The sequence below is a fragment of the Heliangelus exortis genome, chromosome 1 (assembly GCF_036169615.1).
Source record: "Heliangelus exortis chromosome 1, bHelExo1.hap1, whole genome shotgun sequence".
NCBI classification, from domain to species: Eukaryota; Metazoa; Chordata; class Aves; order Apodiformes; family Trochilidae; genus Heliangelus; species Heliangelus exortis.
Genome location: NC_092422.1, coordinates 111,792,314 through 111,813,111, shown reverse-complemented (window position 1 = coordinate 111,813,111; position 20,798 = coordinate 111,792,314). Strand labels below are relative to the sequence as shown.

Here is a 20,798-nt window from a genome sequence, read left to right as displayed (position 1 = left end):
CCATACATTTTTCCTGTCTGGGAGAGTTTACATCCTCTGTTGAATCCAGATTTTCTTTCCATTTGAGTAAATGCTGTGCTTGCAGAATGCCCTTTGGTCTTCAAAGACCAAAACTTGGTAAGATCCTGTGAGAGAGGAAAGAGGCTACTAATTTATTTTCTTTCTCCTGCTTGAACCCCTGCAATTCCGCATACCACAAGATCACAGAATGTTCTAGGTTGGAAGAAACCTCCAAGATCGTCCAATCCAACCTTTAACCAACACCATAAGCTAACTACTAAAACATATCCCTAAGGACCAGGCCCAAACACCTTTTAAATGCCACCAGGGATGGTGACTCCACCACTGTCCTGGTCAGGCCATTCCAATGCCTGATGACCCTCTCAGTGAAAAAATGTTTCCTAACATCCAGACTAAACCTCCCCTGGAACATCTTTCATCCATTCCCTCTGGTCCTACCACAGTTCCCTAAGGAGAAGAGGCTGTTTCCCTCCTTGCTACAACCTCCCTTGAGGTAGTTGAAGAGAGCTCTAAGGTCTCCTCTCAGCCTCCTCTTCTCCAGACTGAACACCCCCAGCTCCCTCAGCCGCTCCTCACAGGACTTGTGTCCAGGCCCTTCATGAGCCTCAGTGCCCTTCTCTGGACACGCTCCAGCACTTCTGTGTCCCTCCTATAGTGAGGAGCCCAGAACTGAACACAGCACTCAAGGTACAGCCTCACCAGAGCTGAGTACAGAGGGATGATCACCTCCCTGTTCCTGCTGGCCACCCTGTTCCTAATACAAGCCAGGATGCCATTGGCCTTCTTGGCCACCTGCACACACTGCTGACACATATTAAGTCCCCTATCAACCAATACCCCCAGGGCCCTTTCCAACTTACAGCTCTCTAACCAAACTTCCCCAGGTCTGTAGCTCTGGGGTTGTTATGATCCAGGTGCAAGACCTGGCATTTGGCCTTGTTAAACCTCATACAATTAACACCTTGGCCCATTGGTCCAACCAGTCCAGGTCCTGCTGTAAGGCTTCCCTACCCTTCAGCAGATCAACACAGCCACCTAGTTTGGTGTCATCTGCAAATTTACTGAGGGTACACTCAATCCCCTCATCCAAATCACTAATGAAGATATTAAAGAGAAGAGGCCCCACCACTGAACCCTGGGGGGCACCACTCGTGACCAGTCGCCAGCTAGATTTAGTTCCATTCGCTACCACTCTTTCAGCCCAACCATCCAGCCAGTTTTTTATCCAATGCAGGGTATATTTATCCAAGCCAAGTGCCACAAGTTTCTGAAGAAAAATGCCATGAGAGACAGTGTCAAAAGCTTTACTAAAATCCAGATAGACAATGTCCACAGCTCTTCCCTCATCCACTACACGAGTCACCTTGTTGTAGAAGGAGACCAGTCAGACAGGACATACCTTTTGTAAACACATGCTGACTGGGCCTGATCACCTGGTTATCTTGTATGTACTGTGTGATGGTACTCAGGATAACCAGCTCCATAACCTTTCCTGGCATCCAGGTCAAACTAACAGGTCTATAGTTCCCCGTATCATCCTTTTGGCCCTTCATGTAAATGGGAGTTACATTTGCCAGTTTCCAATCAACTGGGACATACCCAGTTTGCCAGGACTGTTGATAAAATAATGGAGAGTGGCTTGGTAAGCAGTTGTGCCAGCTCCTTTAGTACCCTCGGGTGGGTCCCATCTGGTCCCAAAGACTTGTGCACACCCATATGGTACAACAGATGGGTCAGGCTACACAGGTAAGCACTCCTGCATCGGTTTTCCCAGAAAAACAGTTTAATCTTGCAGTCTCTGTGCTACAATGGAAACACCTCAGATCCACTGGATGAAGAACCTATTAAAGGAAAGAAGCCTCTTTTCACTTACTGCTCAGCCTATGCACTGAAACAGCACAAGAATAAGCTACTGAGAGTAAGAGCACAGACTCTGAGACAGTCAGAGTACAAATAAAACATTCCTCTGGAGAGAAACCACTTCAAATGATTCTCAGGAAAACAGTAAAGCAGTCTATCCAAAAAGAAGGGCTGTATCTTCAGAATTGGTGCAAATTTACTACAAAGCAATTCCTATGCAAAGAAAGGATGTAAGTCTTAACACATCCTGTCAGAAGGTACCAGTTCCAGGAAAGGTTCAGTGATGCTGTGAAATGGCCAAGTCCTGGGATTCCAATTAATAAGATGACTTTTTTTTTTTATCTTCTACTATGTTCACCATGGCTTGGTTGCTGTCCAACGGGCCCCATAAGGACTACAGAAGGAGAACAAGACAAACCTGCTGTTTTCTCTGGTGGAAGACAAGATATGGCCCAGCCAAAAGCCTCTTTCCATGCTTGGGCACTACCTGGCAAACAACAAAGCAGAAGTATAGAGACAGGAGATCAATTTCTCCATGGCATGTATGTGTGGCACTAAGCTGAACACGATGCTTCAAAGCAGCTTTTGCTACACAGGAAAGGAAGAAATTTCCTGTAGCCTTGTAGTAACGTATGTGAGACCACCTTCTTTTTTTTTTTCCTGCACCAAACCACATTCACAGTGTTAGGCAGTGTTGCAGACCTCTTTCCAAATTACATTGTGTGCTTTGTGCTCTTCCATTACATTGGCATACTAAGCAATTGCCTGGCAACTCCTTTTAAAAGCCAGTCTGTTGGTAGAAGTCCTAGTAATTTCAGCAAATCAAAAGCCTTGTCATACACTTTTAAGGGATGTTAGTCACAGATTTTTGGAAGAAACTGCAAGCTCTTAACTATTCAGGATCCTTACCCTGGGATTAAGGGAAAATTTGGTCCTATGAGAGACTTTGTTGGCTCCTAAGTCAATCACTGACTAAAAAGAACACACTAAGGGGGAAAACAGTTGGGAAAAAAATGGATGTCTCAAAACCCTATGGTGTTTGTGGTGAAGTCATCTCTGAAGGATATTTCAGTCTTTCCCACAAAAGTGTGGCTATTTCTGAACCACCTGCTTGCTTACTGCTGCCAAAGAGACAAACACAGTTTCATCTCCTTCAGAATATGATTGAGAGGGTGGAGACCAAGTTAACATCATAGAAACATTTGGTCATTTATTCATCTGGCTCTTCAGGGAAGTATATTTTGATCCCTGAGATTACTTGCTCATCACCAAGGAGAGGAAAATTTCTCCTTTATATGCAGAAGGCCAGCATTCATGTTCAGAGATTAGCAAACTCTTTAAAAAGCAGAACAGAAAATAAACTGTGGGAAGAATAAGAACATGAGCACAGAGAATAGACTCAAACTGAGCTGAGTGTGCTACATGCAATGATTTGGTTTACCAGAATGTTTCAATGTCACCTACCCATAACTCATTTTTGAATCTGAAACCAGTCCATCCATCTGCATTTAAACTGATGAGCCTGGGAACCATCACCTTGTGACTTTGGGCAAGATACCTCTGCAAAATCTTCAATGAAACAAACACATCATAATGTTAAAGAAAGCACAATAGTGCAGAACACAGGCTTTCTGGCCTTTTATTAGCCCACCTAGAGTAAACTAATCTCTTTTAAGTACCCACTGTACAGTGGTCTGCAATTTCATAATCTGGATAATCCCTTTCAATATTCCTTTATTTTGATGCAAACAGGTATTGCCTATATTGTACATAAAGCACGATAAGAGAATGTTCACGTGTACCCTTGTTTTTCCCGTTCACATAGCAACAATTCCTGCTGTATTGATCAAAAGTAGCAAGTAACTGATCAAAACCAGCTGAAAGATCACAAGCACAAAGCACACAAACCAAACAAGTCTTCTTGCCTGATGCTTCCTTTCTTAGCAGTTGTAGTTTATCTTATCAACAAGGTATCCTATACTGTCATCCTTATTGTCTTGGTGGTACAGAGAAAAAGGGCATAAATCAGCTTCTACACAGAAGTTCACTGCAAGATGCAAGAGTCAGTCTGACAGGAAAAAAGAGAACGACAATCCCTGTAACAAGAAGGAACACTTCTTCCTTACCACTTTTTCACAAGACAGCTTTCTTCTACACAGCCCCTGTCATTATGTAATTTGAAATGAAAACCAGCTGAGACACAGAGTGGAAAAAGGCAAATTTTCCACTTGTTACTCTATCTTGAAAACCTGGCTCAAAGAGGGGTGAGACACCTTTTTACATTGCCATAGGGCAACTGATGTCCACAAATCTGATGAGTCTCATAACTCCTGCATATGATTTTATAAGCACTAGCCATTACCTGTATGCAAATGCAAAGCAGGCATTCAGCATCTTATGCCCAAAGGAAACCAATGGTCTTCTTCCAAAATAGTAGCACCCTGTAAGCAAGATGCAGAAGAGGAGTAATCCTAATCAGCTGACCACAGTGAACACAGAGAAACTACAGTTAACTGAAAGAAGAGGATGAGCACCAGCTTAACCTAATCATCATCAGCTAGCATCACTGGCATGTTACAAACAACTGTCTTCTGCACTTAACAAGTTCCCTTCCTAACCTGACCCTGCTGATGTACAGCTTCACTAAACAGGTTCCAGCACACACTGCCATGCAAATCTGATACACCTTTGCTTTGTGAGACCTGGAGAAACTAGTTTTTCTTATGAAATACAAGCTATTAGGAGTGCTTTAAACTAGACTAGAAGAGACTTCAGCTTTGTAGAAAATGACACTTGCTTTTCATAGATCGTAGAATGGTTTGGGTTGGAAGGGACCTTAAAAGTTCCAAAGTCCCCACCATGGGACATGGACATCTCCAACTAGGTCAGGTTGCTCAAAGCCCCATCCAAACTGCTCTTGAACACTTCTCTTGTACACTTCTTATAATGGTTTTGACAAATTTTCCACCCTCTCAGGCTTCATCCATTTCATACCAAAAGCCCACCTCCTCTGTTCTTGCAGGAAAATGGCAAAAGGAACTATTTGTAGCATTCTGTGGAAAATTACCACAGTTAAGGAGTGTAGTCACAGTCAGAACTGAAAAGATTCAGAGTCAGAACCTGGTGGAAGGGGAAGCTCTGGCAGAACTTGATCAGCCACAGATTTGTGAAGGCAAAAAGCAGCAGCACAATCATCTCCTGCCATAACAATTTTCTGGACCTTTCAGCAATTGTCACTGCCATTTAATTAGAAAAAGTGTGCTTCATTTGTATCAGAAACATGTTTAACTTCACCATGACCAGGCAATTTGTCTGCTTATGAAAGTATCCATGACAACAGTTTTCCTGTAGAGGTGGACTATTACCCCTTCATCCCTTAATCTGTACAGTGATAAGCAAAACAGAGCTCCTGAGGCTGATCAATATTTATACAGTGTTAGTCACTTATGTACAAAGGCATTAGAGTATGCTTACTTATCAGTGGCACTTCAAAGGGGCCTAGTTAGGACAGGTGTCCCTTTGGCCAGGTACTAACACCTTCAGTGTGCTAAAGTCGAGCTTTAAGGAAGTACCTTTCATACCACATGGTTACTGCTGGGGGGACACCACGACCAGCAAGGTTGTGGGGGTGGCATTTGAGATTTACTTCATTACAGGAAGAATCACAGCCCACTCCTGTTGGCTCACATAAATGACAAACAGCCTTGCGTGGGAGGGAAAACTACCAGTCTCAAGGGAAGAATAATACCTGCCATAAATTATGGTAATAGTTTTATCGTTTCTGCTAGTTAAAACAATTACTTTTTTTCCCCCCGCCTTCCTTCAGCTTCAGAGACATAAACCATGCATTCCAGAAGTAAAAGCACAGAAAGCCCAACCAGACCAAAGCTGAGCCAGCAAAGGCCGAAAGACCACCATAAAGAAGAGGTTGGTTACAGTGGGAGAGGAAACGTGCAAGGAAGGCAGAAGGAGAAGGATGATGTAGCCCAAACCAGTACCACCCTAAGAAGCCCTAAGGCAGAGAAAAAACAAAGAAGCTCTTTCAAGAAAAGAGAGGATCTCTCTCGTGATGACTTACTGTTTCTACTTAGTGTCCTCGAGGGTGAACTGCAGGTGATTTATTGTCTTATTTTATACCCCAGATTACAATACACACACACACAATTTACCACAAAACACATGGTGCTTTAATGTCAAGGAAACACCCTGCCTAACTCAATACAGAAGGATAAATATAAGATGCAAAATACATAAAAATGCTAATTATAGTTGTTATTCTTACAGCTATCACTGCACCACCTTTAAACGCAAATAAAACTTACAATGCACCTGTATCACACTAAAAGCACTCACTGTGAAAGATCATGTAGCTCTCAATGCAGAGAACCTAAAACTTTCTTAATGTGCTGCCACATTCTTACTACTTTGAATACAAGGTGTCTGTCACTGCAAAACCTATATGGAGAACACACTAGAGAACTTTGAGATCTGTTACTTTATTATTTCTTATCTCCTCTCTTCTATGAAGTCATAAGCATATGCTATTAAGCAGTAGCTATTTTATTTCCTGTAAGCCACTTAGCCTACAAGCTACTGGATTTTGAAGAAGGAGCTAGCTACCAAGTGGTAAATGATGCCTAACCTGATCAAATCTAATTTCAGGAAGTGGGAACCAGATTTCCAGTGAGAAGGGAGAATATTTCTGTGGTGGGCTGATTGCACTAAAGTAGCGACAGCAACCTAAAAGCACTCATAGGCAGAGGCAAAAGGGTTGGCCAAAGAAGAATAGAGGGGTGCATTATATGGTTTCAGAGTTTATTACCTAGACAGTAGCTGGGTAGTTCCATCCTTTAAATATACTTATCAATGTACATAATATATACATGCATAACAGAACATACATGCATTATATTTGATAGATGTACCAATCTCAGAGTAGATCCAAGGCAAACTTCTACAGAACATTTCATTATGAGAACAAAAAAAAAAAAAAAAAAAAAAAAAGGTGTGAAGCATTTCTCTCCTTCTCACCCTTTCTTAAAATAGATTAAAATTTAGATGCCACACCTCCAAAACACTTCTCTTCCTCTCAAAAAAATTGTGTATATATATTTATACATATATTACAAACACTTCATTACACTTGTTTAATAGAAATATATATATAACAAAATAAACATACACTTCAATTCTTAAGATTTAAAACTGGCGAAGAGTGAAATAAGAACCTGGAAAACAGTTAGCCTGACAAACATTTTAAGTCATATCTGACATTCCAAAGGAAGCATTATGAAAGAAAAAAGTAAAACATTATTTTTATTCCTGATTTTCCACCTGCTGTAATACAAAGTCAAATCTCTGAAGATCAGCTGTCAATCCAACCATAATCAAGTTTCAAAGTGAGATGCCACTACTCTCTGATTCCAGAACATTTAAGATGCAAAAAGATAACTCTTCTAGTCTTTTTCACAACAGCGTTATAAATAGATTATATTTTTTAATACATCCCCACAACTAGGGATACAGAAGTGCTCCACTCCAGAGCTTCCATAACATAAGAGTTACTCTCTCCCAACACATTTTTCTCTTTTATGACTTCCTCCCTTCCTATTCTACCCTTCTAGGACTAGCATGTATTTCATTTTGGTTTTAAATGAGATCACAGCAGACAATGGAAGTTAAAGACACTTCATGCAGTTATGTCATTGTAACAGAGACAGTGGCAACCTCCCACACCAGAGGATGCAGGATAAAAAGGGATGTACATAGCCCTAGGAGAAGTGGTGACCTAAACTGCTTTCCCTGGCAGTAGCATTCACATAATTATATATTATATAAATGAAAGATGAAAGAACATTACCATTAGAAGCGAGACTGAGCACAATACTTGTAGCAGGTATTCTGTCCCCTCCAACTTAACAATTAGGAGCTACTAACTTTATAGAAAAGACATGTTTCTTTGCTATAAAAATGTTTAAAACCCAAACAAACAACCCCCCCTCCCTAAAGCCCCAACAAAAAAAAAACCCAAAACAAAAAGCAAACAAACAAAACAAAAAGCAATCTAATGCAATACAAGGATCTCATGCTTTTTTATTGTCTTCATTTTACTGACTATTTTTGGACACTTTACATACAAACAAAACAAAACAAAAAAACAAAAAAAGAGAATCTATAAATCCCATTAAGTCCTGCAGATACATACAGCATGTTTCTCCAGCATGGACTTAGAGAACATTTTGTATGATAGGAAGAAGGTATGTGTGCCTGCCAGCTTGCACAGGAATTTCTGAAATACCTAGAAAAACATAATAAATTAAAAAACCTCGGGAACATATTGTATCTACTCTTTGCTAAGAGGATGTCATCAGATATTTTATAAGTTTAGTGAAGCAAATGCAATGACATTAAAAAAGGAAAAGTATCGTGCATATTTTTAGGCTGTACTTCTTGAAAACACATGAGTTTTGGAAACCAGATAACATCACCTTCTTCTGATTATCTTTTAAAATGCCTCTCTTTTTAGCATGCACTTAAAAATTGAGAATGCCCTTACAGCAGTTAATTCCAAAAAAATCTGATGCTGCAAGATTGCTTTTTACCTGAGGGAATGTACACAAGTGTGTGTACATCTCCATGTCTATAAATACAATAAGGCATGATCTTACAGATGCATGCACACGTACATACACATACACACAGGACCCCACTGCCAGCTTTGAAGGCAATTAATCTTGTTTTAAAGAACTGCCATTATTGCATGGCTTTGGAATGTGTGTTGCAAAGGGTCACATCCCCTGCACCACAAACCTCACTCGAGTCACCTCTCAAACAAGCTCAGGGTAGCAGCAGAAGCAGACAGCCCCAGCCAGGTTTAAAATACAGAGGCCACCTTTGCACACAGAACATACTGAATGTCCAAGACTTCCAGGAAGCCTCCTGACATCTTTGACAATAACTAATACCGCAAGTCAGACTTTGCCCTGAAATTTTGTGCTGTGAATGCTACACCCTGATGAAACTGCAGTAAGATCTAATTACTAAGAAAGTACTTATGCACTGATGAGGGTTCTGAATATTTTTTACTTTATATGCAGAACTAATACAATACAAGGATCTCATGCTTTTTTATTGTCTTCATTTTACTGACTATTTTTGGACACTTTACATACACAGCATTATTTTTTTTAAATGTGAGTTTTCTTAAAATCAAAGTAGAAAGCTAAACTTTAAGTACACGTACACAGTTTAACAAAATAAAACCTTGCTTTATGTTTCTGCAGGCTCAAGATGAAGTTATAGGTGTACTTAAAGCTGAAAAAATTGACTTGGCTGTGCTCGAAGCACAATACGGCTTTGTTACTCCCAAGAAGGTGTTAGAGGCTCTCCAGCGAGATGCTATCCAAACCAAGGCTGAGCAATGGCAAGAAGATATCTATGAAAAGCCTATGAGAGAGGTATGAAGGTATAATTGATATTTAACCATAGTTCCCACCAAATTCAACAGAAAATATATCACTGACTTCAGGTAAAGAAAGCAAATGAGCTCTAAATCTAAAACGTAACATGAAGGTAAGTGTCAAACCCCAGAGTCTAGTGGGATCCCTAATAAAAACAGGTATCTAGAGATTCTCATTTATACTGTGCACTAGAGGCTTTAAACATAGACACAATGTTGTTTAACTCAAACTCTGTTAATCAGTCTTCTATTTCTGACACTGCTTCCCCCCCCCTTTATCCATAGTCACAACCCTTATAAACAGATGCTTCCCATTTGTCTCACTGAGACCATCATATCAATAGCTGGAAAGGGCTCATTTACCAGTGATGGCTACCTTTACATATTCCAATTCCCACAAATTTTGGGGGTGTCACAGGTATACCTGCTTGGTCTGAGTAGTTAGTGTAATAAGCTGTCATTAGACAGGAAGAAATCTAATACGCTCATGTTATACCCAAGTAACGTTTAGTTTAATTACACTGCAGCAACAGTCATACTTTCTGAACAATGTTATCTGAAATTCATTTCTGCTGCATCATGCAAACCACTGGATGTTAAAATCCCTTCCTATTAGAATATGGTTTCTTTCAAAAGTGCATGTCTCCTCTTGAATTTAGATAAACATTTATAATATGCTGCTGAGTAAAGATAATCATCATACAAATGAAACAGAAACTATGAATAAGATTATTATACCAACCATTTTCCTAGGCATCTGAACAGAAATGTACATAAGGATAGAGAGTTCATTTCAGAAGAAATTATGTCAGGCAAAAGGTCAGCACTCATTTCAGAGGCTTAAAAGTTAAAATCTCTGGCTATAATCTGAAACAGATAAGGTTCAAAGGTGGAGGTCACTTTATTTTAAAACACTGTGGCATTATGTCACAGACTGCAAATGGAAATTATTTGAAGAGAAGTCCGTAACAGTTTAAAAGCACAAGTTCAGTTTGTTACTTTACATAGGTTTATATGTGCTTTTCCCTTCTTGCACTTAACGGCAGAGAAAGGATTTCTGACACCACTGCCATTCCAAAAGGCAAAGGTAAACATCCCAAGAGCAACTTAAAGGCTAGGAAGGCACTGACACTTCGTGTATCTTGGTAAGCCAAAAGATGCTGTAACAAGCAGGCGTTCCACAAGTTCAGCTTCAAAATCTCCCCAAGTTAAGCAAGAGATCAATTTAGCTTTTGTTTGGATTTTTAGAACATCTATAAAAACCAAGGAAGAGGTGGCACCAGCCACAAAATATGGAAAGTGACTGTTCAAGTTCCTCCTTTGCCACTGTGACAATATACCTTTGTATCTGCCTACAAAACTTCTGGTGATCCAAGCACGTGTGTCTCACCCCTGACTTGTAGCCTTGTAGCCCTGAACACAGAGGATCTTGCCAAAACCACAACTGAAAATACAGTGAATTTCAGAAGGTACCTGTAAGACTACTCGTCCTTTAATGGTCTCTTGCAATTCACTCATCTATCCCAAACTTCATGAAGTTCCTTGACAAATTTGGTTGAGAATGTAATAGGGAAATTTGGTGGCTGGCCAGCTGTACTCAGTAGGAACACCATTCACAGGTGAAGAAATACACAGTAAAACAGAAAAAAAAAAAAAATCAGTAATTCATCATCCTTTGCAAAACCTCTAAGGAGTGTGACAGACCAAGAGTGTGTCTTCCTTGGCTAGAAGATGACTTTTTCTTTTTTTTTGAATGCAGAGGGGTTTTCAGCCAAAACTGCCCTACAGCAAACTAATGTGCGACCTATTAGCCAGCTCTTATTTCTCCCACTTGAGGATACAATGAATTGTTTTTTGTTTATTGTGACTTAAAAGAAAACAGACTTATTTTTTGCTTCTCTCTGACACAAAGGCTTGAAAAGGTTTTTCATCTTTGTATGGTTTATAAATTTAGATCAAGTAAGATCTGTCCTCAGATCAATTGTTACTTGTCTAAAAGAGAAAACAAAAAGCATTCAACATTGTAATAAATACGTAATGACAGTATAAGAAACAATAAAAAAATCAGAGAAGGTGATATAGGAAAAGATAATGAGCAAAATACTGAAGAATTTATGGTCTTTTTCTCTTCTCGTGTTTCAAATTTTCATGGAATCGAAAAGCCAATCCTGATTTCTAACCTTACCCAGCTTCCAGTAAGACAAAAGATTAAAAAATCTGGTGCCTCACTATTAGAAATGTGATGAACAGCACCTCCTAACACTTTGAGAGCTCCTCAGTAAGCTGCAAAACTAGAAGAAAGCCTATATTCTGCATCCATAAAGGATAATTCAAATTTTAACCAATTTTAAAAATTCTAATGCAAATCAATTCTGGGAAAGATGTGTCATCACTAGCCTTTTAACAAAGTATAGCTTATTATATCTTCATAACATCTTACCAGTAACAGTCACAACTTCCTAATGATGACAGCTGTAGAGCACCAACAAGTTAAAGTCATAGGAAAAGACTGAAACAATAACATCGACAATATGGCATTTAGGAGAAGCAGACTAACATATCCATATGGAAATTTGGCTCAGTTAGGGTTGAAAAGGACAAGGAAGGAACAGTTCCCATAATCTCCAGTAATCTTAAACTCAAGATTATACACTTATAAACAATGACCATGAGGATATTATTAACAGGAATAATATTTCACTGAACTTTGAATAAAGAAATGTAACTAACCTGGATTTTACTCTGGTACAGTGCCAAACACAGAATACGTTTAAAAGAGAAAGACAAGAAATTCAGTTTCAATGTAATGGATATGAGACACACCATCCTAGTTAACTTCAGACACAAGTTGGTGGCAAAATGTATTTAAACTATTAAATTCCTGTGAATTTTTAGCTAGCTGAACTTTTCACAGTTACGTAAGTCCATGTCTCATTTTCCATTGTATTGTACAGCATGTTCTAGTATTAATTCTAGCAAAAAGCCCATATGGTTAGCAAGGGGAAAAAAAAATTTAAAAAAATCACTTAATCAAGATTTTATCACTTTAATTTTTAACAGAAGACATTTATGCTGTTACTTATTAGCCCTCTACGGTTTTTAGACAAGAAACGTGTATGCTGAGTAAATGTGTGTGCATACATACAAATGGGTATTTCTGCATGAGTAGATTCTGTTGGACAGAGCAGTCTGAGGAACCAGAGGGCTGCTAGAGACCACTCCTGTGAGAGAATCTCCCACTATCAGGGGTGAATACAACTTCTCTCTTCTCTGCTGGATACATGGGAGTCAACCACAAGATCTCTCAGACGAAATACAAGAATCCAGCTTGTGTCCCTCTGTGAGATAAGGGCACTTTCCCTGGGGAACAACAGAGCTTCTGAACAAAACACACAGGAGTGCAACAACCCAGCACCAGACTCTGCTCTGCTTGGTCCTGGGGGGAGGGAGAGGCAAACTGCACAGTAACACAAGTCAATATCTCAAGGCCCAGTGCCCATCTCGAGTGTCTGCACCAACTGAGATGCTCATTTCCATCAGGCATTTATGATTCCCAAAAAGCTGGGACTTTGCTGGTGTAAAAGTGTTCAAATTACAAGTGAATAAAAAGAAATAAACCATAACAACCTGCTGTAAGAGGGCCACCAAACAGTCATACTTCTCTTTACATTTTTTTGATCAACCACGAAATGAGCCCAGTTATGTCACAACAGAAAGACACTCCCTAATGTCATAAGCAGAAAGAATGAGCAATTTTCAAAATGGTCCAGTACAGATAAGAAGTTGACCTGCTGGAAAGCAACTCCATGGAGAAGGACCTTGGAGTCCTGGTGAACAGTAAGTTATCCATGAGACAGACCTTGTGGACAAGAAGGCCAATGGTATTCTGGGGTACATTAAGAAGAGGGTGTCCAGCAACCTGAAGGAGGTCTCCTGCCCCTCTGCCCTGCCCTGCCCTGGTGAGACCTCATCTGGAATATTGTGTCCAGTTCTGGGCTTCCCAGTTCATGAGGGGCAGAGATTTTTTTTTGTATACTACAGTGTATACATAGCAGTGTCATCAAAAAATTTAACAATGATTTAGGAGAGACTTAAGAGAATATATAAAGCTTAAAAAGAAACTGAGGTAAGCAGAGTGGAGACTTGGAAGCCCATGTAGAAAGTGAGGATATTCTCATTCAAGAAACTCATGTTTAGGCATTTCAGCTCAGGAAAAGATCACACACTCTTTGGAATTAATTTCTCCAAAATAAGCAGCATCTCTAACAATTTCAAGCCCCAGTGCTTCTTGTGGTACATGAAATTCTTTGTAGGGGAAATCTTGGAGCATTGCTTCCCACACTGCCCATTTGTGAATACTTCCCAATTAATAAAATGAAGCACTGAAAAGCTGCTTGACCTGCTAGGACAGAGTGCAGTTAAAAGGAGTCACTGGCCTTTGAGCTCAAAATTTCTCTTTTCCAAAAGGGAAATGAGGATTCCTGTGTTGACTTGATGGGGGAGGCAGTCTCCGCAGGAGATGAGGAATGAGTGGTGAATTAAGCTTCCCACCAATCCAGACTTTTCCCAGGTCTTTAGAAGACCCATAGCAAACATTCCTCAAACTTCAGCTAGTTCAGTAATGCCTAATGAGGAAAACTCCTTCTGATTGCATACATAACACTTGCATAACTTGGTCACACCCTGAACTCAAAATTATGAGAGCGTTTTCAGAAAGATAATTTTATCATAATTTGTGGAAATCATTTTGTTTAACAGCATAACTCCAGTGATATACCTCTGTGTCAATACCTCTGTGTTTAGAAAAACTAAAAATTATTTCAATTAAAATATCACTCTAGAAAAATATTTAGAAGCTCAGCAGAAATCCTTGGGGAAGACGGGGGAATTAGGTGTTCAAAGTGTGCTATAAAGGTGCCATCTGCAAGGCAAACTCCTTTACAATGTGCAGCATTTGAGGAACAAAACTGGAAATGCCACTGTTAAATAAAAATACTTCAAAAATTTAGCGCTTAGTTATTCCAGAAACCTAGAGCAACACTCAAAGCAAGAGCAGAAGACAGGAGTGTTTTGCACTCTTGGTTTTATCATGCATTTACTCTGAAACTAAAGGCAAATTACATTTCAATCTACCTGTCTACTTCAGAAAGACAATTCAATGCTCTTATGAGCAATGCTCTTATGTAGCTTATGAAGCTACAAATGAGGGAGCTATTTTTATTTAACCAAAAGTCAGTCTACTTCTATGTGAAGCAAGGGCTTCTTCTGCCAAGACATCTGTTTCTCTACTACAATGATCAATGAGAAAACCACAGCCCTGGGAGCAGTAACTGCTAATTAGAAGCTGCTGAGGATTGGTCATGGCAGGAGGAGCAACAGAAGGTGACCGAGGGTCCTGCAAAATAGTACCTCAACTAATTTTTCTAATTTGTCAGATTTTGTCTGACAGAACTGCGTAAGTACATTTCCATACAGATACCAAAGGACCTGGCCATTAGGCTATTAAATGCATTCAGTATTATTAAGCTTCTTAAAATCCTTCATTAATGAAAGCCTGAGGTTTTGCTCTTTTTTTTTTTTTTTTTTTTTTTTTAGCTTGATAAAGTTGCAGAGAAACAGAAAGAGACTCACAAACGAATGCTGAAGCAGCTTCTCATGGTAGAAAAATCACACAGACAGACACTGTATGAACTAGAAGAAGAGAAGAGGAGGCACAACCAGTATGTGGAAAAAAGTGATGAGTTTACAAACTTACTGGAACAAGAACATGAAAGGTAAGGGTACTAAAAATACCTAGAATTTAGCATTACATTTAAGGATCTGTCCACCTTCTTATTCTGCATTTAAAAAAAAAATGCATAAATACACTAAAAATAAGAAATATTTGCATAGTTGTATTTTGAGAGTTTGGCTGTGAAAACACGACTCATTACTCCTAAGCAGCAACAGTGCCTACATCTCCAGCAGCAAGTGAGGTAAGTCAAACAGTTGGCAGATTTTTCAGCACAGTGGCAAGATCAAAGTGTCACACTACAGAGAATACAGGGAGACATACTAATATGTAAAGTCATAACCAACATGAAGCAGGTGAACCTTTATTCATGTTTAAGATGCTCAGTGTACACTACAGTATATATGTAACAGAATATGAAATCAAGCACTCAACATTTGGTGGCAGAAGAAAAATGAAACAAGGAGAAGTAAAACTTGTTTAGACAGACCACAGAAATACTGAGAGAGGAAGCAAAGAGAGAAGACAATTTACAGAAGAGCATCGTACAATTCGCATATTAGGACTGGCATAAAAACCATAAATCCACCTTTATTTTTAAGTGGATTTTTAAAAAGCTATAGTTTGTTTAAGCACAGTGTGAGGGCTTTAATAACAATTCCCAGAAGACATACCAAGAATAATTTAATGTCATTTACTGTGTTTTAAAAAGCCACTTTAAACTGTGGTTTCTATGAATCTGCAGTAAAACTGAAAACATCCCCCCTCTTCTCCCCCCCACCCCCCCAAAAAAAAAAAAGTAAATCAAAGAACACTTCCTATTCCCTGGATACCTACTCCAGAAGATAGGAGAATATTGTCTCTGTTTCCTTTCGCTTAGGAACAGGTTCCAGATGGAAATGTCTGGGTGTGAGAACGTCAAGGCCATTCCAAACTCACATTATACATAGATAATTCTTCCTCTCCTTTGCCTGTGTAACATCATGCTCCACGTATTTTGGCAGCGTTCACCCCTCAAACAATACCTCTCTCCTGCAGGTCTATCAAAGATAGCACATATGCTTCCCCCTGAGCACACAGCCATGTTTATAGGCTGCAACTAAAGCGCCTGGAGAAAAAACCCTTTGCTTCTCAAGAGAAATGTACACAGATGCAGGCATGCACAGACACACACAGAAAAGCACCAAGTCCACTCACAAGGCACTGACCTGGCTCCTCTCTAAGAAGGCTTTTTGGTGAAACATTATCCTATCAGGACCAAAACCTGAGATGTATGGAAGTTTTCATCTCAGCTGTCTTTTTTCCTCAAAAACTATGACACTCATCTTAGAGACAGAGCTAAACAACTACAGTTGCTAAAAGTGGCAAAATGTTACATCAGACACATGGGCTCACAAAGTATGAAAGGCTGCATCAGTCATTGTAGTCTTTTTCTTGTGAAAAGAGGGCAGACAGGAGTAAAACTCTTTTCCCTGCCCATCCTCCTCATTCCCCCCTAGAAGACTATAAAACATTTACCACTGTTACCTTCAACATTTGAACATGCTTGAAAAGGCAGGAGGTATGGGGGGTGATGGACAACAGGAATATTGAGATGCCTAACAAGACCTTAGAGGATATAATAATAGATTTCAGATTAAGTCTCAATTCTTGTACTTTCTTTGGAGGATGCATTTGATGTGGAAAAACTTAAAGGGGTGTGATGTCACATGCTGAGCTGATTCCAAAATATTTGCCAGGTAATGTCGCCATCAATGATGTCCATATCTCCATGCAACTGCCTGCCATAACCAAAAGAAAGAAAAAAAAAACCCCACACAAAAAAACCACCCACCACCACTAAAAAAAAAAAATGGTCAGCAAGTTAAGGCACAGCATCTCCCTATATTAGTCTGTCTGACTTGATATGGAGAATACACACCCATACACTGCAAAATGAACTTTTCTTCCGTTTAAAAAAACCTCAGCCCAATTTACTTCTTCTCAGGATGTGACTTCTGCATTTTGACTAAAAGGAAATTGAACTCTATGAAAAGTTTCATACATAAAGCAGTGATAAATGAATTTTTGCCCCTCTCTGCAACTCTATTGAAAAATAATCAGGAAAGCATTAAATATTCCTAGATAAACTTTCTTTTTTTTCAGTCAGAAGCAGTTCTCTATTTTAAGTATACATAAGAGTACACACATTCCTAACAGTATTTCAGTTTCAAAGTAAAATCTGAACTTCCATTTAGTTGTCTAAAAAAGTGTCTTGCCTTACTAAAGTTCAAAGTTACAGTCTATACTAAAGATACCCTTGAAGAATACAGAATGCACACAGGCCAAACAAGGTACATGAATGATGTAATTATGTGATCAAAATGGGAAAAAAAGCCCCACAACCTAGATGTTATGAGACAGTGATGCTGAAAGCACAAAAAACTACTGACAGCAAGACAAGAGAAACTATTACTCAGTTCCAAATCTTACATATGACTCTGGCTATATTTTCAAATAAGAAGGAGAGAAAGCATTGTCTCTTTCTTAAGTATGCACTCAATGAGTAGAGAACTGAAGAATTCTTAAATTAACATTTTAATAATGAATTAATTTATCACCTGATCATGTTTTAGAAAAACTAGGCAAGCTCCATCTCTAGGACATTTCTGCTGCCTTATGCTGCCTCCACATATGACATTTCTCACTAAAAGTGTTAAAAAACATGTTTGGATCATGCAAAATATTAACAGCATTCACTGATGCAATAAAACCCCTTAATCTTAGTCATTCAAGAACCCCTTTGATACCATAGGAAGGCTACAAGGCTAAGTTTTGCCTAAGCAGTTGTACACTGCCAGATGTGGGAGTTTAAGCTTATGACAGGACTAGTGACAAGTTTCTGGATACAAGAACTAGATTAGAATTTATTGTTAACCCTTTAGGCATTCTAAGCACTTTTTGTTGCAAGCCAAACCAAATACTTCAGTCTTGCTGTAGTTAAAAGAGGCAAAGACTGATCCTCCAAAGTCAAAACTCTAAACACTTGGCAATAGACATTCACCAGTAAAAGAATAATAAAATCATGCTATCATAAATATATTTATTCCTCTTCAGCCATGTTTACTTCTAAAGCAGGGAGCCACTGACAAATCACTATAAAATAAGGAAGGGTTTTCTGGAGAAAAGGAGGCCAATGTGCAACCACTGCACAGACCTTTCCTGCAGTTGGATTCTGCTGATGTGCAGGACAGGAGAAAGAAGAGAAACTACATGTTCATGAAAGTGTATTAGGCCAAGTCTACTGGAGTCTAGAAGGGGCAACTTTGATGTATTGCTGTAGTCTTCAAGAAATAGCAGCCCCCAAACTCACAGGAAAGTAAAAGAACTACAGCAGATAGATACTAGGTGTACCTGAAGAACCATGGCATAAAGCCATTGAGCTTGTTTAGAAGCTTGGGGATGCAGGGCAGGATCAAGAACTAGGAAGGATACATGCATTAGATTCAAACACAGATTCCATTGCATATTCCCTGAGGATGGACCTACTTGTCCAAATACATTTATCCACATTCCTGATTTATAAAAACACCTTACAAAGCTAAAATATTGAGCTAAAAGGTTTTCCAGATACGCAGCTTGAAAACACATGTCAAATGCATGCAAGTATTTGTGTTTACTTAGTACTCTCCACCCCACACACAGAAAAAAACCCCATACAACAGTGGAAGAATAGCATGTTTAGCACTCACACAGCCCTTTTCCTCTGCAAATCTCAAGGAGTTTTAAATATTATGTAAGCACAGTTATTCCCCATTTTCTGACTACTGAAAGGAGATGTAAGTAGAAGAAGCCAGTCACAGGTACTTTGGCGTACAAGGTTAAATTGGAGAAAGGACACTTATGCACCTCCCAGTGTATTGGTGTGTTCCATCTTCAAACTTTTTCTATATACTACACAGAATCTCAACTATACCAAGAGTGAAGCTTTATTATGAACATACACCATTTAAGTAAGTGAATATTGTTCAACAGAACAGAAAAAAATACTTTGCTAATACACGATGTAACTAAACTTTTAAAGGCAGTTATGATAAATGTTGCTCATAGGAATTCAAATATCAGCACAAAATGTTGCAGGCTGGTATAGCAGCAAAAAGATTTTCAGTGTAAGGATCATCTCCTAAGATGAGGGGTTCTTTTCTACAGGTAGAAAAGCCATTGTAAGTTTTTGATTTAGCTCTGAATTCTCATTCAAAAAGGTCACATAGAGAACAAAGTCCAGAAAAGAAGAAAACACTATAGCTTACATTTAAGATAATACTAACATGTCCTAAAAGGAAACTTATTCCTTGTGCTCTAAGCAAGTGAAAAAACTTAAGCCAGCCAACCAAACACCATTCCATTTTATCAGACATTTCTTCTAAAAACGTTAAGTGAAGGGCATTTTCAGTGTTCAAAATTATTAATTATACCCACATGAAGAACAAGCATTTCCCAAACATTAGAACATACAAAAGTTTCATAAGTGTTGCCTTTCTTTCAAAGCATCATAAACTACTGTGCCTGTTGCTCCAGCTGCTGTCCCCCATCAAGGTTAGTCAGATAATATAATGTCCTGTTGAGTTACAAGTAGACTAGATGGGGTCTCTAGAGGTCTTCAGCACAACCTGCTGAGTGCGGGGCTAAATTCACAGTCAGGTCCAATTGCTCAGACCCTGTCCATCTGATTATTGAAGATCTCTAAGGGAGAGAGATTCTGCTGCTGCCTGGGCTCCTGACACAGTCTTCACCATCTTCACCAGGAGACTTTCCCTCAGTTTCATTGTAGGCATCATTCTGGTCTGGGTTCTGCCCCACGTTCAACTGAAACTGTCTCATTAAAGGCTCAATGACTTCCCCTCTGGAAAACCTCTGAAACTAATCCATCTTCACTCTCTCCCTGATCTTTTGGCTGACTTGGGACACAAATGAGCTTTTAGCACTTCCACACCATCTTACACACACAGAGTTTCCGCAACTCATTCCTGTTTCAGCCACTTACTCTGACTTGGAAACTTCTCATTGTGCATCTACTACTCTGTCCATAGGACCTCACAAGTCTTATTCTTCTGGTCTTCTCTTTATCTGTGTACTCTGTGCTTCTCCTCACCAAAACTCAAACAGCCATCAAGTCTATGCTGATGATTTAAGCCTACTCTAACCATCACCACAACAGATCTCACCACTTGTAAGCAATCTGCCATCACCCCCAACTCCCTGAGACTTGAAGGGAACTCAGTCCTTTGCTTGGCATCATCCCTAAGATCCTCCAGTACTTCAGTTCTTAAAACAAGGGTAACAAAGTCACACAGTTTGTGACCTGTGACACCTAGGCCTGTGACACCGGTGCCTTTCTACATTTAAGTCTCACAAATTCTTCATTAGCACCTCCATGAAAATGAAAAATAAAATAAATAGATTAAGGTAGAGACAGCAAAACAAAAAAAATAAAACCCTCAAATCAACAAAAGCAATTCAAAAAATCAACAAAAGTAAAAAAAAAAGCAAAAATCCCCAAACAAACAGCAACAAACAAAAAATTCCACAAGTTATAATTACATTCTTTCTCAGGCTCTCACTTGAAAAATATTTTTTAATCATCTCCACATTAGCTACTTCACCCCTCTATGTCTTTTCACTAGATGAACTCTCATCACTGCAGTCTATGAAGGCTGCGTATTTCCTTTTGTGTACCCTTACCCTATC

General features: G+C 39.2%; 2 protein-coding genes across 5 annotated transcripts in view; one reads left to right on the top strand and one right to left on the bottom strand.

The window, feature by feature from the left end:
• Positions 1–20,798, bottom strand: part of CMSS1 (cms1 ribosomal small subunit homolog) — a 226,931-nt gene that overhangs the window by 138,262 nt on the left and 67,871 nt on the right. The window contains exon 1 of one of the 3 annotated variants that reach the window (XM_071758669.1): positions 4,244–4,283. The exons of the other annotated variants lie outside the window; for them this stretch is intronic. Within the exon in view, the coding sequence (XP_071614770.1) occupies positions 4,244–4,268 (25 nt within the window). The 5' untranslated portion in view covers positions 4,269–4,283. Of the gene's footprint in view, positions 1–4,243; positions 4,284–20,798 lie in introns of those variants that run through there. 3 annotated transcript variants of the gene reach the window in all.
• Positions 1–20,798, top strand: part of FILIP1L (filamin A interacting protein 1 like) — a 147,995-nt gene that overhangs the window by 62,882 nt on the left and 64,315 nt on the right. The window contains exons 3-5 of one of the 2 annotated variants that reach the window (XM_071758578.1): positions 5,708–5,994; positions 9,165–9,338; positions 14,936–15,114. In XM_071758578.1, coding sequence (XP_071614679.1) covers positions 5,725–5,994; positions 9,165–9,338; positions 14,936–15,114 — 623 coding nt within the window. In that variant the 5' untranslated portion in view covers positions 5,708–5,724. The remainder of the gene's footprint in view (positions 1–5,707; positions 5,995–9,164; positions 9,339–14,935; positions 15,115–20,798) is intronic. The other variant, XM_071758586.1, reaches the window with a different exon arrangement.